The sequence below is a fragment of the Pleurodeles waltl genome, chromosome 10, assembly GCF_031143425.1.
Source record: "Pleurodeles waltl isolate 20211129_DDA chromosome 10, aPleWal1.hap1.20221129, whole genome shotgun sequence".
Taxonomy (NCBI): Eukaryota; Metazoa; Chordata; class Amphibia; order Caudata; family Salamandridae; genus Pleurodeles; species Pleurodeles waltl.
The window spans coordinates 569,976,849-570,002,050 of record NC_090449.1 but is presented as its reverse complement, the minus strand read 5'-3'; the positions used below and the strand labels follow the sequence as shown (position 1 = coordinate 570,002,050).

The window sequence follows — 25,202 nt, the reverse complement described above, 5'->3', positions numbered from 1 at the left end:
TTTGTATCCTGAGTTTTAGAGAGCGATTAATTCCGAACCAATTTTGTTCTACAACTTAACCTTGCGCCACAAGGAAGGGATGGTTTTTGAAGGCGTTTTGCCTTGCATCATGGTCGCTGATTTACTTTAAGAGATAATTTAGCATTCTAGTTGTTGACGTTTGCTGCATGGCCCACAAATAGAACACTTGTTGGTGATTGCAGGGCCCGTCATGCTTTGCCATTTGACCAAATAAAAGTGTTTTTGTCATCTGTGCACCCCAGCCTGTGAACATCTTTTGACATGCAAGCATTGCTCCTCTTCGACCAGTGAACAGTGCACATGCACATGCAGGAATGGACAACAATTGTCAGTCTATAATAGTTGAATAGCTCGCTTATGTTCTTAAATATTGTACTCTGAAGCGTAGTTGTCACATTAGGGATTCCCCTCCTGATCTGCCCACACTGGCGTTTAGTCAGGGTTTGATGTTTTTGTTTATGCTTTTCTTGCTGCCAATCAGCCATGTTTGATCAATGTGTATCCAGAATGCACTTGTTAAATGTGAAATGGGTTGCTTACTCCATCATTCTGAAAAATAAAAGTTAGTGTACCCAACTTTAGGCAGTTTAAAAGATTTTTAGCGCGGACATCGTTGAGTCCTCGGCAGGATGACTACTGTGGTCTACGCTGTCTGTTATTCAGCTCAGGCCACTGTAGAATTTTCCTGTTGCTTGTTTCACTTTTTTTGTTTTATTTTATTTTTACTTTTCCATTATTATGGCTCGCTTTTGCCTGACCAGAATTTATCATCAAATGTTTGTAGACCAGTAAAAGGTAAGGACCTCTCTGTGTGAAGCTTCATTGATTGTCATTCTCGCTCATACTACCACAATGACATACGTTTCATCATAATTCTGGAGAAAAGCAAAGTATTGATGTTTGTGATTAGTAGAAATAATTTTACAGGTATAATGTTAAGGTATAAAATATGTTAGAGAAATAAATATATGTTCTACAATAACCCTATTGCTTAATCTTCACTTTTGTACTCCAATAATAATGGATTTTCATAAAGGACATTCCTCTGTCTTGAATAAGTTTTGTTCACTCATTGTTTGGCCTGTCTCTTATATGTAACAAGTTCGGTTTTTTTTTCCACTGTCAGATTGTATTTTTATCCACTATCATTTTGTTCCAGGCTTTCAAACCCAGAGCTATAAAACTGGTTTCTCTGCTGCTCGGCTGGTTTCTGGTGTTCACGACGTGCTCTTTCTGTCTACATCATCTTTGGGTTCTCACACTAGGTTAGTGGGGACCCCAAATTAATAACCACTCCTATCATTCAGTGTCTTTTTAAGCATCTCATGGCTGGAACTTTTGTATTAAAGCTGGGAGTAGTTTATTTTTAAGGGTATTGTTTGTAATATCATTGCAGTAGATCTACTAGCCCTGCAAATGTGTAATGCATTACACCCTCTAAGGGCTAAAATTATGGTAACACTGCATTACTTTCTGTCATTTTCTTTTCATGTTGTTATGCCCTCTAGGGGCTTACTAAATGGTTGCATGCCCATGTTTCTTACAAATGTCATTTTTATTGTGGTGTCCTCTAGGCGCTGTTCTGAGAATTAAAGTTAACATACTATAATATTTGCACAACTAAAAATCGCACCATTATACTTTGTAGGGCATTACTTACAAAACATTTTTGCTCATAACTCGGCCTGTTGTGGCCCTAGGACAACCACCTTCAAAACGTACACCACAACATTCTCTGTCTAGAACATCTCTGGGTCCCGACACAAGGTTAGTGGAGACCCTGAAAGTTCAGTTATGTATTTACAACGCCAATAGCTCTAACTCAAGCAAATGAGAGACCAATTGCATTGTAAATGCTTGTTCATTTTCTCTAAGGTTTGGCCCACCTGGAACCAAACCGATGAAGTTGATCAAAAGGTGCATTTAGAACTCGGTCGCACCATTGGCTTAAAACCAGATATGCACAGCCAAGCATGTCTATGCAAAAGTACACTGGTGTTAATTACTCTGGCGTCTGTGTCCGCTAAGTGCACAGCACATTTGATAGTGTTATTTGAAAGAAGCCTAACCTCCTGTACTATTTGATGATTTTTTTTTTTATATATTCATCAGGGAGATGTTGGAGGAGTTTCTCCACTTCATCCCAATAGGACCCATCGTACCTTGCTAACAATGCTTTTGTCAATGGCCATGCGCATTATCACCAATAGGAGGAGTCAGTTTACCTAGTGACTCAAGAAACCTCTTCAAAGATATAAACCTTTCACACATCCAGACCGAACACTAAATGGCAGGAGTATGCACAGCAGGTGCATCTACAACCACACATGCCATTGGACATATGCTTCTGCTGGGCAAAATTAATTCAACTGCATAACATTTCTGAAACATTTATACATATATTATACAAAATACTGGTCAAAAATAAAACCTCCTGGTGCTAAACAAACAATCTCATTAGTATACCAACTGTAATTGTTAAAACATATATAAAACAAGTTAAAATCAAAATTACCAAAATTCGCATTTTGGACATTTACCTTCACTGAAGTCTCCTCCCTGAATCATAAAATTTTTAACAACACGGTGAAAAGTAGAGCCTTTGTAGCACAGCCTTTTTCCAGTTGTCTTTCCAGTTCCTTTTTGACCTGCAAAAGGGAAATACACACACAACATTTGGGCATTTACTGACAAAGCCATGGGTTCTGGTCAAAACAATTACACAGCCTACATACTTCATTATGCTGGTGAATGCAATGCTAATTAAAATATAGCTTGGGCAAACTATGGTGCGGTCAGAAAAGCACTTGATTAGACCCAAAAACCACCATCAGGCTGTGATCCACACCAGGCTGGAGATTGAGTAAAGAAAAAAAAGGGGTGAAGGAATATGAGGTAGGGGACTGAAGGGAGATTTTTCTAGAGTGGGAATGATCACAAAGGATTAGTTCTCTACATGACAAGGGCTATTGTTAAAACATATTACATATTAATAAATTACTGCCCAGCATTGCCTCTCTGAAACCTGTTTAAAATAAATAAATAATAAAATAAATAGAAGCAAATCAGTACCAAAACATGTCCATAACCTCCATGGAATGGGTACGATTAAGGCACTGCCCAGATTTCAGTTTTAAGCTTTAATGCACAGAACAAAGAGCACCAGTTGTCTCTTGATAGCACAGAGACTGTTTTCATTAACAGATGTCAACTGTCACAGGGACAACAATTGTTACCACAATGAACTACATGGATCCATCACTTTCAAAAGAATACCAAGCAGTAAAAGCTCGAATAAAAACCCAGGGATCAAAGTATTCTGCTGTAAAACCTGACAAAATGTTTCTATGTACGACAAAAGGTAAGAACGCAGCATCCTCACTATCCCTACCAGAGATTGAAGGTGATCTTTCATGCTGAAGACACTCAGCTTATTGTGAGATTGAACAAATCTGCTGAGGAAATTTAAGATCAGGGAAAAGTTTGCTTATCTTCCATGCTACCATCATGATCAGATGCTTCTTGCTATAGACGGACTTATTAAATACATTTAATATTAGAAAATGATGCTCTAACTATGCGCAGTTCCTTTTTCAGACAACCTAAAGGTCAGTCCTGCAACTCACAAGGTTTTATCATAATCACATGATGAGATGAACACATGCAGCAAGACGCTCTTGTTGAGCCAGCATAAGAGGATCAGGTGGTAGTTCTGAGATACTTACATTGCACTGTTAGGGATTCAATGTTTGGGAATACTGGAAAATCAGAGTCTCATGCAAGAAGTGTGCACAGATAGTTTCATGAGATCATATGACCAAGTACACAGTGGAACAGTCAAGCTCTTCTCACCACTTACGTGATCTGTCCTAGACATGAAATGCTTTAGTAGAATAATTCCTGACACCAGTCCAAGTATAGCATCGAGTAAGCTGTCTGAAACACCAGCTGAGGATAATTCCATTAAGGTCAGTCAACGTCAACACTTCAAGTCAGCAAGGGGGACATTTACTCCTTTGGCATACTTGCGTTTCGTGACTGGTATTGTAAGGGAAAGCGGGGAGATAAAGAGGTCTGAGGGAAGGGTGGGCAATGGCGGTGCATCTTGGAAGAAATGGGCTTTTCCAGTAACGGTCTAGAGGAGTTGCACCTGTTTTGCCATCCTGGTGTGTGAAGGTGGTAGGTGAGCATGCTTCACTAGAGGTTCCAAAACAATGGAGAGGACAAAAAGGGCTAATGGAACCTTCAAATCAAATCAAATCAAAAACATTTATAAAGCGCGCTACTCACACGTGAAGGTCTCAAGGCGCTAGGGGAAGGGGGTTACTGCTGCTCGAAGAGCCAGGTTTTGAGCTGCCTCCGGAATGCAGGGTGGTCCTGAGGTTGGCGGGGAGGGAGTTCCATGTCTTGGCCGCCAGGTAGGAGAAGGATTTCCCAGCTGCCGTGGTGCGGTGGATGCGAGGGACGGCGGCGAGTGCGAGGTTGGCGGAGCGAAGTTGACGGGTGGGCGTGTAGAAACTGAGGCGGGTGGGCGGAGATGTGGCTGTTGCGGGGTATGTCGAGGACGAGGCAGGCGGAGGCGGTTTGTATTCGCTGCAGACGTTTCTGGAGTTTAGCGGTGGTTCCTGCGTATAGGGTGTTTCCGTAGTCCAGGCGGCTTGTGACGAGGGCGTGGGTCACAGTTTTTCTGGTGTCGGCAGGGATCCAGAGGAAGATCTTTCGGAGCATGCGGAGTGTGAGGAAGCAGGAAGATGATACAGCGTTGACTTGTCTGGACATGGTGAGAAGCAGGTCCAGGATGAATCCGAGGTTGCGTGCGTGGTCTGAGGGGGTTGGTGCGGTGCCTAGGGCCGTGGGCCACCAAGAGTCGTCCAAGGCGGACGGGGTGTTTCAGAGGATGAGGACTTCGGTTTTTCTGAGTTCAGTTTCAGACGGCCGAGTTTCATCCATTCTGCGACGTCTTTCATTCCATCTTGCAGGTTGGTCTTGGCACCAGTGGGGTCCTTGGTGAGGGAAAGTATCAGCTGAGTGTCGTCGGCGTAGGAGGTGATGTTGATGTTGTGTTTGCGTACGATGTCGGCGAGGGGGCTCATGTAGACATTGAAGAGAGTCGGGCTGAGTGAGGAGCCTTGTGGGACGCCGCAGATGATCTCGGTGGGGTCTGAGCGGAACGGAGGGAGGTAGACTCTTTGGGAGCGGTTAGAGAGGAAAGAGGTGATCCAGTCCAGGGCCAGTCCTTGGATACCAGTGGAGTGCAGGCGGGATGTTAGGGTTCGGTGGCAGACGGTGTCGAAGGCAGCCGAGAGGTCGAGGAGGATGAGGGCGACTGTTTCTCCGTTGTCCATCACAGTTCTGATGTCGTCTGTGACTGAGATGGGGGTGGTTTCTGTGCTGTGATTGGCTCGAATCTGGACTGAGAGGGGTCGAGTAGGTGGTTGTCTTCAAGGAAATTGGTCAGTTGCTTGTTGACGGCAGGTTTTATTTTATTCCTTGAGGGTGTCTATGAACCATTGAGGTTTCCTGGTGCTGGTCTGTCTTGGGAGGCGTCTGAGAGGTGCGAGGTTGTCTGCGCAGTTGGTGATCCAAAGAGTGAGGCTGAGGGCTACGTCGTTGGGGTCGGTGGAGAAGAACCTTGCACTGTACCAACAGAAAACAAAGATAAAAGGACACCTTCCTGTCCCTCACACATTATCATGAACAATGGTAATAGCTACAAGCCATACCAAACAATGAAATAGAAACAGGTGTATTCCCTCTACTAGGGAAAAATGGAAAAAGAGTAAACAATTATAAACACTGTAACCGAAGGGCACAGTAAAATAAGTAAAATTTGTTAGTAATGATCCCATTCTTTCTCTTAACAGACAGGCCTGCTGGCAGAGAATGCTGGGACCCCAGCCACCGGGTTTGCAATCAGGAAGGTCGTGGGCCTCAGGATGGTAGCACGGGCACAATAACATTCAATGTGTTTCTAAAGAGGCCTACTCCACTGGGTCCGGTGTTGGCAGGACGACAGGGCATGGGGCAAAGAGAGCAAGTACATTCTGAACGTGTTCATCCTTTGACATGTCACAGTGACATACAATGTAAGGGGGTAAGAAATAGTGTGAGGTAGATCTTGATGACTATATTCAAAGTGATTCTGGATAGGAAGGGCAGATTACACAAGCTGACACGGACTGTACGGGAAGTATCTGCACTTTACCTCACAAATTTGACAGTAATCCTAGAGGGGGTCCTGCCCTCCCCATTTACTCTTCAGACTTTCTGGCAGCTGCATGGGTAGGTATCTGGGATTCTGAAAAGGGAACAGCAGCAATGTCCCTCTATTGAAATGGATCTCTCTTAAAGTGCTGTGAGCCGTGTTCAGGTTCCTACATTTGCTTCCATTTCCTGAATGACTACTACGTTTTAATCCTTCCTGAATTACTACTAAGTAGCGACAGTCAAACCTTTGGACGCAGGGTCTGTCAGTCCAATGAGCACCAAGAAAACTCCAGGGAGCACTTATCTCTCAGAGGAATGGCCTCATAATGTGAGACCTTATAACGTGAGCCTGGTCATTTCACGGTGAAAACCAAGCGAAGTCTCAGCCACTGCCCATTTCCCTTTCTGGAGTAGCAATGTTATATGGTCAAGGTCGCAATTAAGAATGTTACCCAAATAGGGCACAATCCTGGCGGGTTATAGAGTCTCTTTCCGCCAATGAACAAGACTGGAACTCGTCTGAAACATTAATGCAGTCTATCCCGTGTATCCCATATGAGAGGTGCATATAATGAGCATTACACCCAGAAACCCCATACTAGTTAGTGTAGAGTAAGAAATGGAATCTTGGACTCCAGTATAGATCTTGTTAATGTTTCTAGTCTGTCTGTTGCTCCTCAGCATGCACTGTTGACTGCTGGAGCATGGGGTTCTGATTGTACAAAAAAGCTTAACATTTTCACCAAATACATAGGCCCACATACCTTTCAAGCTGCAGCAGGCTTGTGAGCAGGGGATAATAGCCACTCTATAACCATCCTCTCCACCTAAATGTGCATTCCTGTTGCAGGCCATTAGAACTCGGTGCCGAATGTCCCTTTAATTGGAGATGGCCCTGGCTGACTAGAACTGGTGTAGTCCCTATCGCATCCAGGTGTCCTTCTTATGCATTTGAAGAGCTTTCAAGAGGAAAGTGTTTGAGCCCCTTCCCCCCCCCCCCCACCTGCTATAACCTACCTAAAGAAATTAGAGGAAAGTTGCAAATGTAGTTGGAAATATGGAGGCAAAGCACACTCTATTGATGGCTTGAGCTAGCCATCACAAAGGGGATCATCCTTAGATATTCAATTATTGAGGTGCTCATGAGTATGTGTCACGTTTGAGGTGTATTAGAGGGGCTTTCATCCCCCTTATGATAATTTTTCAACCAAAAACCTTGAATTCCTGGTTGAGAGGTGTGTTTTGGTACAAGTAAACATTCCCTTTTGCTTTCGAGGGGCTTACCTATCCTCTATCCTTGGTGCCTCTATCCTTGGTGCACTACTCAGATTACAGCATGACGTATCACCAATATGCTGATGATGCATATCCCTACTGGAAAGTCTCCTCTGTTTCAGACATTCAATGACTCAAGCACTGCTTTTACACTATCCAGATCTGTATGTCCAGAGCCTACCTGATGCTCAACCTAACTACGAAACCCTGTTCCTTGCCAGAAACAATGTGCAGTACAAACCTGGCTCAAGGACATGAACTTTGAAGGCTTCAAACCCCGATGTTCACTAAAATCCAAGTCTCTTGGCTTCAACTTGGACCCCAACCATACCCTAAAAGAAAACACTGTGAAAAAAGCAAAGACAGCCTGGTAACCATTCTATCTTCTAAAGAAAGAGTAAACCATTCTTCCAGGAAGCAACTTCAGAACTTCTGTTCAAGGCCTCATACTGATGCATCTAGGTGGTGGTAATGCCCTGCTCCATGGCCTCCCATAATCTACACTGGCATCTCTTAGGGACATCCTACATGCTGCAGCACGCTTCATCCAGGGCTGAATAAATATGATCATACCCCCCAGCCCCCCCCCTCCAAATCCTGATTGAACTCCACTAGCTGCCCTTATCAGCCTGCATCATCGTCAAAACCAGCTACATCATTAACAAAGCTATCATGACCGGCACCCCGCTTATCCTACAGGCAAGCTCATCATTTATTGTGGATCTTGGCACATCCACAGCCAAGACATCAGACTGTGGAGTATAAAGTGTAAAAAGAAAAAAGAAAAAAAAGTCTGTGCACCAGGAATCTGTAATAACATCCCTGTACCCCTCTGGGCCACCACAGCACTGCTCCAATTTAGGAAAGAGTTACAGACTCACCTCTTTAAAGGTCTACATCACAATGTATTAACCATTCACAACCCTGCTTCCACTCCTCTTACTCAATGGCTTAATGCTCATCTTTGACCATGTACAGTACTCTGCCGCCTTTTGGATAGGTTCACACAATAGAAATACCATATGCACACATACATATAGCCTTCATGAATGAACAAGCATTTAAAAAGGGGAATGATTCAAGCATGTGAATCTATGAAAGATACCAATAACAATCGATAGAACAAAACAGATTCGCAAAACAAAACAATTGTTCGTTGCTTTCCAAAAACCTCATACAGGGAATCCAATATCCAAACAAGGCATTGCCAGATGGAAAGTTAAATGCATTCAAACCTGTTATATCAAAGCAAAAAGAGAACTGCCTATAACACCAAAGGCACACTCAACTAGAAAGAAAGGTGCTACCATGGCTTTTCTAGGAAACATACCAATGACTGAAATATGTAAGGCAGCCACATGGTCTACGCCTCATACGTTTACCAAGCATTACTGTGTGGATGTGTTAACAACACAGCAAGCCACAGTAGGACAAGCAGTACTGTAAACTTTATTTCAAACAACTGCAACTCCTACAGGCTGAGCCACTGCTTTTTGGTGAGATAACTGCTTACTAGTCTATGCACAGCATGTGTATCTGCAGCTACACATGCCATCGAACGGAAAGTGTCACTTACCCAGTGTACATCTGTTCGTGGCATGAGTCGCTGCAGATTCACATGCTGTGCACAGTCCGCCGTCTGGTGTTGGGCTCGGAGTGTTACAAGTTGTTTTTCATCGAAGAAGTCTTTTCGAGTCACGAGACCGAGGGACTCCTCCCCTTTCGGTTCCATTGCGCATGGGCGTCGACTCCATCTTAGATTGTTTTCCCCGCAGATGGTGAGGTAGGAGTTGTGTATGTTAGTCATAGTGCCCATGCAATGGAATGAATACGTATGTACATAATAAAGGTTAAAGTAATATATTTACAAATGTACAATTGTTCAAGATCTGTGTAGCTACACATGCCATCGAACGGAAAGTGTCACTTACCCAGTGTACATCTGTTCGTGGCATGAGACGCTGCAGATTTACATGCACCCTCCCACCTCCCCGGGAGCCTGAAGCCGTTTTAAGTTGAGAAATATTGATCTTTGTAAATTTGTAAATATATCACTTTAAACAACATTATGTACATACATATTTACTCCATTGCATGGGCACTATTACTATATACACAACTCCTACCTCACCCTCTGCGGGGCAGCTTGGCCTTCAGCGGCTTGTTCCTGTGAGAAAACATCAACACAATAGTGTTTTGTAATGGTCGGAGGAGCATACCATGTGGCAGCTTTGCATATATCAGCCATTGGTAGGTTTCCTAAAAATGCCATTGACTCACCTTTCTTTCTTGTAGAATGTGCTCTAGGAGTGATCACAAGTAGTCTTTTTGCCTTGATGTAGCTTGTCTGTATACAGTTAACAATCCATCTTGCTAAGCCTTGTTTAGATATAGGATTGCCTTTGTGTGGTTGTTGAAAAGCAACAAAAAGTTGTTTTGTTTTCCTAAAGTCTTTAGTTCTATCTATAAAGTACATAAGAGATTTTTTTATTTTGAGATCTAGAGTATGAAGAGCTCTTTCTGCAACTGAGTCTAGCTGTGGGAAAATACTGGCAATTCCACTGTTTGGTTGATGTGAAAAGAAGATACTACTTTTGTCCTAAGTACAACTATGTTTGTGTACTTGGAAAAACGTTTCCTCAATAGTGAAGGCTTGTATTTCACTAACTCTTCTTAACAAAGTAATAGCTACAAGGAAGGCAACCTTCCATGTTAAAAATTGAATTTGAAAAGAGTGCATGGGTTCAAAAGGTGGGCCCATGGTCTGGTAAGTACGATATTTAGATTCCAAGAAGGAACAGGTGATATCCTAGGTGGAATAATACTTTTTAATCCTTCCATGAAAGCTTTAAAACCAGGGGCTCTAAATAGGGAAGTGTGTTGAATATTTTGTAAATATGCAGATATGGCAGTAAGGTGGATTTTGAAGGATGAGAAAGCTACATTTGATTTTGGTAAATGAAGTAGGTACCATACAATATCGTGTATAGATGCTGTGAGTGGATCAGTATTTTTAGATTGACAGTAGTAAACAAATCTTTTCCATTTGTTAGCATAACATTTTCTGGTAGTAGGTTTCAGTGCCTGTTTAAGCACTTCCATACATTCTGATGGAAGTTTTAGGTAACCAAATTCTAGGACTTCAGGAGCCAAATCACTAAATTGAGAGCATTGGGGTTTGGGTGCCTGATTTGACCTTAGTTCTGTACTAACAAATCTGGTCTGTTTGGAAGTTTGGAATCAGGTACTACAGACAGGTCTAAGAGTGCTGTGTACCAGTGTTGGTGTGCCCATGTTGGGGCGACGAGTATCATGGTAAGGGATGTTTGACGTAGTTTGCTGACCAGAAAGGGAAGGAGTGGGAGAGTGGGAAAAGCGTAAGCAAATATCCCTGACCAGTTGATCCATTGAGCATTGCCCTTGGATAGAGGATGTGGGTAACTGGATGCGAAGTTCTGGCATTTTGAGTTTTCGCTTGTTGCGAGTAGGTCTATTTCTGGTGTTCCCCACTTTTGAAAGTACTTTTGAAGTACTTCGGTGTGAATCTCCCATTCGTGAGTTTGTTGGTGATTTCTGCTTAGGCGATCCACTAACGGATTGTGTATTCCTGGAATGTATTCTGCTAATAGATTAATGTGATTGTGAACTGCCCATTTCCATATTGTTTGGGCTAGTAGTGACAGTTGAGATGAATGTGTTCCGCCATGTTTTCTGAGGTAATACAAGGTTGTCATGTTGTCTGTTTTTATGAGAACATTCTTGTGTTTGAGAAGGGGCTGAAACGCTTTTAGGGCAAGAAACGCTGCCAGTAACTCTAGGTGGTTTATGTGAAGTTGTTCCTGTTTGGAATCCCATTTCCCTTGAATGGTATGATTGCTGAGATGAGCTCCCCAACCTATCATTGATGCGTCTGTTATTATGGTCTGAGGTACAGGGTCTTGAAATGACCGCCGCTTCATTAGATTGCTGAGATTCCACCACTGAAAGGACATGTGTGTATGGCGGTCCATCAACTCTAGATCTTGAAGCTGACCGTGTGCATGAGACCTCTGTTGTGAGAGGCATTGTTGTAAAGGCCTCATGTTTAGTCTTGCATGTGGAACTATGGCTATGCAAGATGCCATCATCCCTAGAATTTTCATGATAAATCTTACTGTGTATACTTGCTTTGGTTGGATATTTAGGATGAGTTTTTGGAAAGCTTGTATCCTTTGTGTATTGGGATATGCTAGGGCTTTTTAAGTATTTAGAATAGCACCAAGGTTTGTACCTGTGCTGGTTGAAGGTGTGACTTCTGATAATTTAGAGTGAACCCTAGTGTATGTAGGGTTTCTATTACATATTGAGAGTGTTGTGGCACTGTATAAAATTGCTTGATTTTATTAGCCAATTGTCTAGATATGGAAAGAGGTGAGTGTGCTGTCTTCTTAAGTAGGCTGCTACTACTGCTAGACATTTTGTGAACACTCATGGAGCGGTTATGCCGAACGGCAAAACTTTGAACTGGTAATGTTTTCCTGCTATGACGAACCTGGGGTATTTTCTGAGAGCTGAATGGATGGGTATGGAAAATGTCACTTACCCAGTGTACATCTGTTCATGGCATGAGTCGCTGCAGATTCACATGCTGTGCACAGTCCGCCGTCTGGTGTTGGGCTCGGAGTGTTACAAGTTGTTTTTCTTCGAAGAAGTCTTTTCGAGTCACGAGACCGAGGGACTCCTCCCCTTTCGGTTCCATTGCGCATGGGCGTCGACTCCATCTTAGATTGTTTTCCCCGCAGATGGTGAGGTAGGAGTTGTGTATGTTAGTCATAGTGCCCATGCAATGGAATGAATACGTATGTACATAATAAAGGTTAAAGTAATATATTTACAAATGTACAATTGTTCAAGATCTACTTCTAAACGGCTACAGGCTCCCGGGGAGGCGGGTGGGCGCATGTGAATCTGCAGCGACTCATGCCACGAACAGATGTACACTGGGTAAGTGACATTTTCCGTTCGATGGCAAGTGTAGCTGCAGATACACATGCTGTGCATAGACTAGTAAGCAGTTATCTCCCCAAAAGCGGTGGTTCAGCCTGTAGGAGTTGAAGTAGTTTGAAATAATGTTCTTAGTACAGCCTGACCTACTGTGGCTTGTTGTGCAGTTAACATATCTACACAGTAGTGCTTGGTAAATGTATGAGGCGTAGACCATGTTGCTGCCTTACATATTTTGTTCATTGGAATATTTCCTAGAAAGGCCATGGTAGCCCCTTTCTTTCTGGTTGAGTGTGCCTTTGGTGTAATAGGCAGCTCTCTCTTTGCTTTAAGATAGCAGGTTTGAATACACTTAACTATCCACCTGGCAATGCCTTGTTTTGAAATTGGATTTCCTGTATGAGGTTTTTGAAAGGCAATAAATAGTTGTTTTGTTTTTCTAATTAGTTTTGTTCTGTCAATGTAGTACATTAGTGCTCTCTTGATGTCTAATGTATGTAGTGCTCTTTCAGCTACAGAATCCGGTTGTGGGAAGAACACTGGTAATTCTACCGTTTGATTTAAGTGGAACGGTGAGACAACTTTTGGTAAAAATCTAGGATTCGTTCTTAGAACCACTTTATTTTTATGTATCTGAATAAATGGTTCTTGTATGGTAAATGCCTGAATCTCGCTCACTCTTCTTAGTTATGTGATGACAACCAAAAATGCAACTTTCCACGTTAAGTATTGCATTTCACAAGAATGCATGGGCTCGAACGGTGCACCCATGAGTCCTGTTAAGACAATGTTGAGGTTCCATGAAGGAACAGATGGTGTTCTTGGTGGTATGATCCTCTTTAAGCCTTCAATAAACGCTTTAATGACTGGTATTTTAAATAGTGAAGTTGAAGGAGTAATTTGCAGGTAAGCTGATATTGCTGTGAGATGTATCTTTATGGAAGAGAAGGCTAGATTTGATTTTTGCAAATGTAGTAAATATCCTACTATATCTTTTGGAGATGCGTGTAATGGCTGAATTTGATTATTCTGGCAGTAATACACGAATCTTTTCCACTTGTTTGCATAGCAGTGTCTAGTGGTAGGTTTTCTAGCTTGTTTTATGACCTCCATACAATCTTGTGTGAGGTGCAAGTGTCCGAATTCTAGGATTTCAGGAGCCAAATTGCTAGATTCAAGGATGCTGGATTTGGATGTCTGATCTGTTGTTTGTGTTGCGTCAACAGATCTGGTTTGTTGGGTAGTTTGACATGAGGTACTACTGACAGGTCTAGTAGTGTCGTGTACCAAGGTTGCCTTGCCCATGTTGGTGCTATTAGTATGAGTTTGAGTTTGTTTTGACTCAACCTGTTTACTACATATGGAAGGAGAGGGAGAGGGGGAAAAGGGTAGGCAAAGATCCCTGACCAGTTCATCCATAGAGCATTCCCTTGGGATTGATCTTTTGGGTACCTGGATGCGAAGTTTTGGCATTTTGAGTTTTCCTTTGTTGCAAATAGATCTATTTGAGGTGTCCCCCAAATCTGAAAGTAATTGTTTATTATTTGGGGGTGAATTTCCCACTCGTGGGTTTGTTGGTGATCTCGAGAGAGATTGTCTGCCAACTGGTTCTGAATCCCTGGAATAAATTGTGCTATTAGGCGAATGTGGTTGTGAATCGCCCAATGCCATATTTTCTGTGTTAGGAGGCACAACTGTGTCGAGTGTGTCCCTCCTTGTTTGTTTAGATAATACATTGTTGTCATGTTGTCTGTTTTGACAAGAATGTATTTCTGGGTTATTATGGGTTGAAATGCTTTCAGCGCTAGAAATACTGCTAACAGTTCCAAGTGATTTATGTGAAACTGTCTCTGATGTATGTCCCATTGTCCTTGGATGCTGTGTTGATTGAGGTGTGCTCCCCACCCTGTCATGGAAGCATCTGTTGTTATGACGTATTGTGGCACTGGGTCTTGGAAAGGCCGCCCTTGGTTTAAATTAGTACTGTTTCACCATAGAAGCGAGATGTATGTTTGGCGGTCTATCAACACCAGATCTAGAAGTTGACCCTGTGCTTGTGACCATTGTGATGCTAGGCACTGTTGTAAGGGCCGCATGTGTAACCTTGTGTTTGGGACAATGGCTATGCATGAAGACATCATGCCTAGTAGTTTCATTACCATTCTGACTTGTATCTGTTGTGTTGGATACATCGCCTGTATTACTTTGTGAAATGTTTGAACTCGTTGTGGACTTGGAGTGGCAATCCCTTTTGCTGTGTTGATTGTCGCTCCTAAGTATTGCTGCGTTTGACACGGCAGAAGGTGTGACCGCGTAGTTGATGGAGAAACCTAGCCTGTGAAGGGTTTGTATGACATATTTTGTGTGCTGTCAACACTGTCTTAGAGTGTTGGTTTTGATTAGCCAGTCGTCTAAGTACGGGAACACATGTATTTGCTGCCTTCTGATATGCGCAGCTACTACTGCCAGGCATTTTGTAAAAACTCTTGGCGCAGTTGTTATTCCGAATGGTAACACTTTGAATTGGTAATGTAATCCTTGAAATACAAACCTTAGGTATTTCCTGTGTGAAGGATGTATTGGTATATGGAAATACGCATCCTTTAGATCTAATGTTGTCATGTAGTCTTGCTGTTTGAGCAGTGGGAGTACGTCTTGTAGCGTGACCATGTGAAAGTGGTCTGATTTTATGTAGGTATTTAGTGTTCTGAGATCTAGTATTGGTCTCAGAGTTTTGTCCTCTTTGGGTATTAGAAAGTACAGTGAGTAAACTCCTGTGTTCTTTTGTTGAATTGGTACTAATTCTATTGCGTCCTTTTGTAGCAGTGCTTGAACTTCTAGTCCTAGAAGATCTATATGTTGTTTTGACATCTTGTGTGTTTTCGGTGGGACGTTTGGAGGGAATTGGTGAAATTCTATGCAATAACCATGCTGGATAATTGCTAGTACCCATGTATCTGTTGTTATTTCCTCCCAAAGTTTGTAAAACTGGCTTAGTCTGCCCCCCACAGGTGTTATGTGATGGGGGTGTGTGACTTGTGAGTCACTGTTTAGTTTGAGGGGTTTTGGCGCCTTGAAATTTTCCTCTATTTTTTGGGAATTGGCCCCCTCTAAATTGTCCGCGAAAACCTCCCCTCTGATATTGCCCCTGGTAGGTAGGTCTTGTTTGAGAGGTTGTGGCTTCTGTGGGTTGACCTCGAAACCCTCCCCTAAAAGGTGTTTTCCTAAATGTGCCTCTGCTCTGCGGGGAGTAGAGTGCGCCCATGGCTTTGGCTGTATCGGTGTCCTTTTTGAGTTTCTCAATGGCAGTGTCTACCTCCGGCCCAAACAATTGCTGTTCATTAAACGGCATATTGAGCACAGCCTGTTGGATTTCCGGTTTGAACCCAGAAGTGCGTAGCCATGCGTGTCTTCTTATTGTAACTGCAGTGTTTATTGTCCTTGCAGCTGTGTCTGCTGCATCCATGGAAGATCGTATCTGATTGTTGGAGATACTTTGCCCCTCTTCCACCACTTGTTGTGCTCTTTTTTGGAACTCCTTGGGTAAGTGTTCGATGAAATGTTGCATTTCATCCCAATGAGCCCTGTCGTATCTTGCCAAAAGTGCCTGAGAGTTGGCAATACGCCACTGATTTGCTGCTTGTGCTGCAACCCTTTTACCCGCAGCATCAAACTTGCGGCTCTCTTTGTCCGGAGGTGGCGCGTCGCCTGAGGTATGAGAGTTGGCTCTCTTACGAGCTGCCCCCACAACTACTGAGTCCGGTGTCAGTTGTGTCGTAATATATATAGGATCCGTGGGTGGTGGCTTGTATTTTTTCTCCACTCTTGGAGTTATGGCCCTGCCTTTAACAGGATCCTGAAATATTTGTTTCGAATGTCTTAGCATTCCTGGGAGCATGGGAAGACTTTGGTACTGGCTATGGGTTGCGGATAGGGTATTAAAGAGAAAGTCATCCTCAATTGGTTCCGAATGTAACAATACATTGTGGAACTCGGCTGCTCTTGCGACCACCTGTGTATAAGATGTACTGTCCTCAGGTGGCGAAGGCTTTGTGGGATAAGAGTCTGGGCTGTTGTCAGACACTGGAGCGTCGTAGAGATCCCATGCATCGGGGTCATCCTGACTCATTGTATGAGCTGGTGAGTGCATTGGTGGTGGAGTGGTTGCTGGTGATGCATGTGTTGATGGTGGTGGAGAAGGTGGTGGGGTTGTTCTCTTTGCCACCTTTGCCTGTGGTTGCTTGTCCCCTTGTTGAAAGGCAAGTTTCCTTTTGATCTTGATTGGGGGAAGAGTGGTTATCTTCCCTGTATCTTCATGGATATGAAGCCTTCTCTGTGTGTGGTCATGTTCCACAGAGTGAAGGTCCTCTCCAAAGCTATGTAATTGGGTGGTTAGCCCTTGTTCCTCTGTATAGGAACCACTTTTCGGCTCCGAGGCTGGGTGTTTTGGGACCGAAATCTTTTCGGAACTTCTTTTCGGCTCCGAAGAAGTTTTCTTGTGCTTCGGCTCGGTGTCTCTGTGCCGAACCTTTTCGGCGCCATCTTTGTGTCGAGGTTTCTCGGAACCGCTGTCTCGGCTCCGAGGTTGCTGTGTGGCGGTATCACGACCGGAGTCGGATGACTTCGACACCAGCATGCCCGTTTTCGGTGCCTTGGCTCGGTCACCTTGTTTTTGGGTTAAGCCCTGGCCTGTCGGCGGTGGCGTCCCCTGGGCTTTTGTGGACTTTTCGTGAGTCCTAATTTTCGACGTCTTACTCACAATTGACGTTTCGTCGGCGTCGAGTTCTTCGGAATCCGACTCGTGGATGGAGAAAGCTTCTTCTTCTTCCTCCTCGAACCGATGTGGACCTGTGGGCGTGGACGCTATTTGTAGTCTTCTGGCTCTTCGGTCTCTCAGCGTCTTCCGGGACCGAAACGCTCGACAGGCCTCACACGTATCCTCCTTGTGCTCGGGGGACAAGCACAAGTTACAGACCAAATGGTGATCCGTATACGGATATTTGTTATGGCATTTTGGACAGAATCGGAACGGGGTCCGTTCCATCAGTGTTGAAGTCGCATGCGGTCGGGCCGACCAGGCCCCGACGGGGGATCGAAATTACCCCGAAGGGCCACCGGAGCTCTTCAAAATTCGGTGTCGATTTGTCCTAACTAACCCGATACCGAACGCAACAATACCGACGTTTTTTTCAGAGATTCTAACTAACTTTCCGACCCGAAACACGGAACGAAAAGGAACACGTCCGAACCCGATGGCGGAAAAAAAACAATCTAAGATGGAGTCGACGCCCATGCGCAATGGAACCGAAAGGGGAGGAGTCCCTCGGTCTCGTGACTCGAAAAGACTTCTTCGAAGAAAAACAACTTGTAACACTCCGAGCCCAACACCAGACGGCGGACTGTGCACAGCATGTGTATCTGCAGCTACACATGCCATCGAACATGAAAATACCCATCTTTGAGGTCTAAAGCAGTCATGTAATCTTGCTTTTGTAGTAGTGGAATGACATCCTGCAGAGTTACCATGTGAAAATGTTCTGACAGAATGTATAGATTGAGAGGTCTGAGGTCTAGGATAGGCATTAGAGTGCCATCTTTTTTGGGAATGAGGAAGTATAGTGAGTATACACCTGTTACTTGTTGATAATGTGGGACCAATTCTATTGCTTGTTTTAGTAGTAGGAACTGGACTTCCTGTTGTAACAGAACATTGTGTTCTGGGGACAATTTGTGGTAACGTGGTGGAATGTTTGAAGGGTGGAGATTAACTCTAGGCAATAGCCATTGCAGATAATTGATAACACCCAATTGTCTGTGGTGATGTTTTGCCAATGAGAGTGGAATTGTAGTCTTCCTCCCACAGGAGATGTGTGTGGTGGAGGGGTGGGAAAGAAGTCACTGTTTGGATGGTGTAGTGGCTTACTTTGAGGTTTGGAATTTGCCTCTATTTCTGAAATAATGCCCTCTATAGGAACCTCTAAAGCCCCCTCTTTGATATTGTGTCTGTTGTCGCTGCTTTGACTGGGAGGTAGAAGGTTCAGAGGAGTGTGGCTTATATCCTCCTCTGAATTGGGGCCTGCGAAAGGAGCCTCTATCATCCCAGTGGGCTCTATCGTATCTGGCAGGCGGTGCTTGTGAATTTGCAATTCGCCATTGATTAGCCGCCTGTGTGGCTACACTCTTGCCAGCAGCATCAAATTTCCTACTATCCTTATCAGGTGGAGGAGCATCTCTGGATGATTGTCTCTTAGCTCTTTTCCTAGCCGCACTCACCACTACCGAGTCTGGAGGAACTGGATATGTGTGATGTAGTCTGGGTCTGTAGGAGCAGGTTTATTTTTTTTTGTCAATTCTAGGAGTAATTACTCTAGCCTTGACGGGCTTACTACAAATTTGGTCAGCATGTTTGACCATTCCAGGCAACATTGGGAGACACTGGTATCTAGAGTGAGTGGAAGACAGAGTGTTGAATAACAAATCTTCTTCTACGGGTTCAGAGTGCATAAGCACCCCATGGCAAGCAGCTGTCCTAGAAACTACCTGAGTGTAGGCAGTAGTGTTGTCTGGTGGAGAAGGCTAGGAGGGGTATAGATCAGGATCATTGTCAGGAATGGGTTCAGGATCATACAGATCTCAAGGATCCACTGTATCTCCATGCAAGTATAGTGAGTGTGTTGGAGAAGGCAATGGTGGTGGACTATTGTGAGGAGGTGAAAATGAAAGCTGTGGAGAGTGAGGATGAGAAGTATGGAGAGGTGCTGGCGTCTCCCTTTGAACCTTTGCTGGTGGTTGGCCGGCTTTCTTTTAGTCTTTAAGGTGCAGTCAAAATTCTGCCAGTCTCTTTATGTATATGGATTCTAGATTGTCTTTCATCCATAATGTCCAATATTGGGTGAATCTTAGTGTCCTCTTGATCAGGATTGTAATATCGGCTTCAAGATTTGTTTAAGTTTACTCGAAAGTCCTTGTTCCTCTGTGTATGAGGCTTTTTTCAGTTCCGAAGTCTGGATCTTTTTCTGTCTTGAAAAAGAAGTCGGCTGTTTCAGCTACAAAGCAGGGTGTCGAATCTTCGACTCCGAGGAGTGAGGACACTTACTTGAGTCCGAGGTGGAAGTTTTGACTGACTTTCTCGACTCAAAAGTAGACGGAGGAGTGGCCTTTGTCGGCGCCGAACCAGAGGGTCAGTCGCCTACAGTCTTTTTTTCAGGCCGACCCATGGCCTTCCGGCAGTGGTGTACCCAAGGCCTTCTGTAGTTTTTTTTGTATGGGAGTAGGGGCAGACATACTCACATGCTGGCCAGAGGTGATGAGTCTATCTTCTATAGATTCCTGCCCAGAATCAGTATCTCAAATGGAGGCTGCTGTCTGCGTCTGCTCTTCTTCCATGACGTCGAGATCTTCTGTGCTTTTTGACGCCAATTCCAATCTTCGGCCTCTACGATCTCTTGCAAGTCTTTTTAGATCAAAACGATCAACGGGCCTCGCAATCTTCTTCTCGATGGTCAGGAGAAAGGCACAAATTACAAATCAGATGTTGGTCTGTATACGGGTACTTTGCGTGGCACCGAGGGCAGAATCGAAATGGGAGTATGATCCATCAGGCTTCCATGTGGTGGGCCTGAATAGGCCAGAGTCTGGCGCATGCGCCCTGAAGGGCAGATTTATTTAGATTGCGACGGTACTACCAACTCGATGCTAGATGGAAACGCGATCAAAACAATACCGATGATTAAATAGGTTTTCTAAGGTTTTCCGATTCGAAATCTCAGAGCGAGAGAAAACATGTCCGAACCCGACAGCGGAAAGAAAATAATCTAACAATGGAGTTGATGCCCATGCGCACTGTAACCGAGAGGAGGAGTCACGTGACTCCGAAAAGACTTGTGCGAAGAAAAACAACTTCTAACACTCCAAGCCCAACCCTAGATGTCGGAAGAGCTATGCAGAGCATGTGTATCTGCAGCTACACATGCCATCACATATTTACACATACACACACACACACACACACACACAGACATACGTATACACGAATATTAGAGGATGGGGGGTAAAGAAATACTGACTCACCTTATGCAAATGAATTACTCAAAATGGCTTGTCCTACCGCTGCGTCCATTCTGTCTGCTGCATTTAGGCAGTAGTACTGAGTAAAGGTGAGGCTGCTAGTCCACGTTGTCGCTCTGCAAATCTGTTGTAGATGCACTCCTGCGAAGAGAGCTGTGGAGGTAGATACAGCTCTGGAGGAATGACCGTTGACGTTGGCTGTTAGTGCTTTTCCCGCTAGCTGGTGACAAAATTATATAGCGGTGGCTATCCACCGGGCTACCGACTGTTTGGTAACAGGGTACCCCTTTCTGAGTTGTCAGTAACCTACAGCTTTACAAAAGCTGCTAGTTCTTTGTATGTAGAATCTTTTGATCTCCAAGGAATGTAGCGCTCTTTCTGCTGGAGCTTTGGTGATGGAAAGAAAGTCTTTAATATTACTGGTTCATTCAGATGAAAGTTCGAGGGAACTTTACAAATGAATTTAGGATTAGTTCTAAGGATGACCATGTCAAGTTTAAATTGACCATCTTAGCAGAGGTAAGCTCTAGAAGAGGCACTGTCTTCCAGGAAATAGATTTCAATTCTGCTTTGTGAATAGGTTCAAATGGATGTTTCGTCATTTGTGAAAGTACCATATTGAGGTGCCAGGGAGGATGAGGAGGAGGAGGAGGAGGAGGAGGAGGAGGGAGTTTATTTCGAGGAAACAATCTGAATAATCCCTTTAGGAATTGCTTTATTATTCTGGAGGACCATAAATATGGTGAAATAGCAGTACGGCAGAATCGAGAAATGGCTGACAGGTGAACCTTGATCGATGAGTGAGAGAGACCTGATTTTGCCAATTGAAGAAGATATGGAAGTGTCTGTTCTGGAGAAGAGGGTGGATACTGAAAGCTTTACACCATATACAGAATTGTTTCCATTTGAGTTTGCATGTCTTATTAGTATACTGGGCTCTGGCACTGGCGAGTAATTCGACAGTCTGGTGGAATATCTAGGTCCGCAAATTCATAGAATTCAGGAGCCAGGCCGATAATCAAAGAGAAGTAGGGTTGGGATGACAGACCTGGCACTGAGTCATCGTTAGCAAGTCCAGTATTGGTTTCAACCGAATGTGAGTTTGTTCCGAGAGGAGCAGGAGCTCCGTCAACCAAAACTGGCAAGGGCATCTGGAAGCTATCAGTAACAGTCGGCAAGGTTCCCACTTCATTTTCTGTAAAATTCTCTGGATTAGGCGAAGCGGGGGAAAAGCGTAAGCATAGATTCCTAACCATCTGATCAAAAATGCATTCTCCCTTTACCCTCTTTGCGGTTGCCAGCTTGCGTAGTATTTATATTTTTTGTTTTCTTTTGTCACAAATAGGTCCAGACTGGGTTTGCCCCAGGGAATAAAGAGATGATAGAGAGTTGCCTGGTTAGGCTCCCACTCGTGGCAGGTCGTTGAGGTTCTGCTTAACGAGTCGGCAAAGGTGTTGGACATTCCTGGGACGTGTTCTGCTCTGGGAGTTATGTGATGCTGAAGTGCCCAATTCCATTTCTTCTGCAATTGAAGAGAGCACCAGCGATTTTGTACCTCTCTACTTGTTGAGGTAATGCATTCTTGTGGTGTTGTCGATTAGGCTCAAAACCGATGAGCCTTTGATCCTGGTGAGGAAGACTGAGTGCCAGGAACACGGCTTTTAATTCTAACAGGTTGATGTGGAGCATTGCTTCCTGGGTGTTCAGTTTCCCTCTCACTGTCAGGTCTTCGAAGTTCGCGCCCCATCCCTCCAGAGACGCATCTGTGGTCAGAACATGCTGTAGTCTTTGATTTAGAAAAGAGAGACCCTCAGAGATGTGGAGGGTCTTCCTCCACCATTCCATGGCTTGTTTCATTGGTGGGGTTATTTGGACAATATCGAAGGATCCGCCTATTTGATTCCACTGACTTTGTAGCTGTTGCTGAAGTGTTCTCATGTGGAGAAGGCAGTTTGGTATCAACGGAATGCACAAGGAGAGCATACCCAGAAAAGATTTGCAAATCCAGACAGAAGTGGACTTTCTTTTGCTGAGGCGGAGCGCCAGACTTTGAATCCTCTTCTGCCTGTCCTGAGAGGCGAAGGTTTTCGCTTGTTCCGTATCTAAAACGGCTCATAGAAAGGTGATGTTGCTTGATGGCATTAGGTGCGATTTTTGGTAGTTGACCGAGAGGCCTAATCTCTGGAAGAGGAAGAAGCATGTTGCTGTGTCTCTGGCTGTCCTGGACGCTGTTTGTGCTTTTATTAGCCAATCATCCAAGTATGGAAACACTTGAATTCCCATCTGTCTGAGGTGGGCTGCCACTGGAGTTAAGACCTTGGAGGAGCTGATCTCAGACCGAAAGGCAACACTCTGAATTGGTAGTGGGTGCCTGCAACTTTGAAGCGTAATAATTTCCTGTGACTGGGGTGGATCGGGATATGGAAATAGGTGTCTTGGAGGTCCAAGGCTGACATGAAATCCACTTGGGTGAGTAATCGTAACATCTTGTAGAGTGATCATCTGGAATTAATGTTTTTTCAGGAATTTATTTAAACATCGAAGGTCTATGACACTTCGCCATTGTCCTGTCTTTTTCCGGACAAAGAAGCAAGAGTAGAAGCCGGTTCCCCTCTGAGAATTTGGAATGATCTCTATTGCTCCTTTTTCTATCAAATTGGAAATGTGTACAAGGAGCTATTTTAAGTGGGCGTCCACATAGTGGTACCTCCAAAGGAGATTGTTGAAATTACAGGGTATGCCCTCTGGTGACAGTATTGAGGATCCATCTGTCTGAGGTGTTCTTGGACCATTGGTGGGTGAAGCTGGAAATTATGGCCCCTATCAGAGTGTTGGGATAGGGGTTGGATGCAGGCACTAAATGGAGGTCAGTGTTTTCTGGCTGTGTCCTTGCCTCTATAAGAAGTGCTCTTGTGGTATACCTGTAGGCTGCAAATGGTGGTTGCCGATAGGGCTGCTGCTGACTGGTGGTTGGACGAAACTGGCTCTGGTAAGGTTGGTACTGCTGATATTGGTGCAGGCCGCCTCTGTAATAATACAGTCCTCTTCCTCTCACCCCACGAAAGGGCTGCCTTTTGAATTGCAGAGCACCCAGTGATCTAGCTGTGTCTGTGCCCGTCTTTATAGATTGAAGTGCATCAGCGACGTACTTACAAAATAGTAGTTCTCCATCATATGGCATATCCAGGACCTTCATATGAACCTCTGGGCGGAAGGATGTGGCCTTTAGCCACCCCTGACGTCTTAATACTGCCGCTCTGGCTAGCTGCGGAAACCTGTAGATGACACATCTATTACACAGACTAAGATCTCAGCAGAGATCTTTACTCCCTCCTGAAATATCTTCTGAGATTTAGCTTTAGCATCCTCGGGAAGGAGATAGATGAATTGGGAGATGTCCGACCACATTAGTCGATCGTATCTGCCTAAAATCGCCAAGGAGTTTGCTGCTCTGACTGTTGTAGCCACCATTGTGGAAACATTTTTCCCTATAGAATCTAAGCGCCTTCCTTCCTTATCCGGGGGTGCGGAAAGTGGAGAGGATAAATTTCTGGATCTGTGCTGGGCCGCCTTAGACATTACGGAGTCAGGTTTAGGTTGACCAATTAAACAGACTGGTGAATTTTCTGGTGCTTTGTATTTTTTGTCCAACCTAGGAAGCACCGCTGGAATGGAAGATCGCACAAACCAATTTCCTGGTGTCTTCCTTAAATTCGAACGGGAACCTGCCCTGTATCTCACCTTCTTCCTGTTCGTCTTCCGAAGAAGGCGGATGGTTTTCAGAAAGTGGCAATGGAGTTAGTATCAGTACCGTAAGTACTTGAGAGTCTGAGGATTGGTCTCTGGGAGGAGGACTCAACAGCATTTGCGGACGCTGCAGAGGAGTGGTTGATCCTGGTGGCATGGATCTAGTGTAATAATTCTGCAGCATATGCTGCAAATTGGAAATTATTGACTGGCATTTGCACTGTTGGCTCGTGTTGCTGCTCTTGGGCATGTGAATGTTGCTGTTCTTGATGTGCTGAATATATACTTGTTCACTCTCTTCTTGGCATTTTATTTGCAGGTCTGAAGGACTACGTGCCACCGGACACAGACCATCAACAGAGTAGTCATCTCCATATTCCTCGTTGTCCTCATCAAGGAGATGTTGTGGATGTACGAGTGACACCTTACTAGGCAAAGTATGGGAATGTAGTAATGCTTGATGAGTGGAATTACATTTAATTTCTATAATTCTTAAGGGCAAGAAGGAATATCCTCCAGATTCCACTACTGTCGACAGTGTGAAATGGGCCACCGATGGAGCTGTGGTCTATGGTACGGTAGTAGATGGTGTGCTGGTCATCTGAGTGCTCGTTTTTGTAGTTGTCGACATAGTCTGTGTCGACAGGGTTTTCGTTGACGGGGTTTTAATCTGTGGCTCACCTGTCTACGTTGACAGAGCTCTCAACAGTGTGTGCGTCGACGATGTAGATTTTAACTTCTTACCCGAAGTGAACTTCTTTGATATTTTTATAGCCTAGGTAGATAAAGAAGAGCCATACTTCAAGCTCACCGATGTTATGGTCGTCGATGACAACGGTGACGACGTTTATATCATCATGACGATGGATGCTGTGAAAGTCGCCATGGTAACAGATTATGCT

The 25,202-nt window shown here is 44.2% G+C and overlaps 1 protein-coding gene across 3 annotated transcripts in view; it reads right to left on the bottom strand.

Moving 5' to 3' along the window:
• Window positions 1-25,202, bottom strand: part of NKTR (natural killer cell triggering receptor) — a 464,854-nt gene that overhangs the window by 394,709 nt on the left and 44,943 nt on the right. For 2 of the 3 annotated variants that reach the window (XM_069211010.1, XM_069211011.1), the window contains exon 4: window positions 2,562-2,669. In XM_069211010.1, coding sequence (XP_069067111.1) covers window positions 2,562-2,669 — 108 coding nt within the window. Of the gene's footprint in view, window positions 1-2,561; window positions 2,670-25,202 lie in introns of those variants that run through there. The other variant, XM_069211012.1, reaches the window with a different exon arrangement.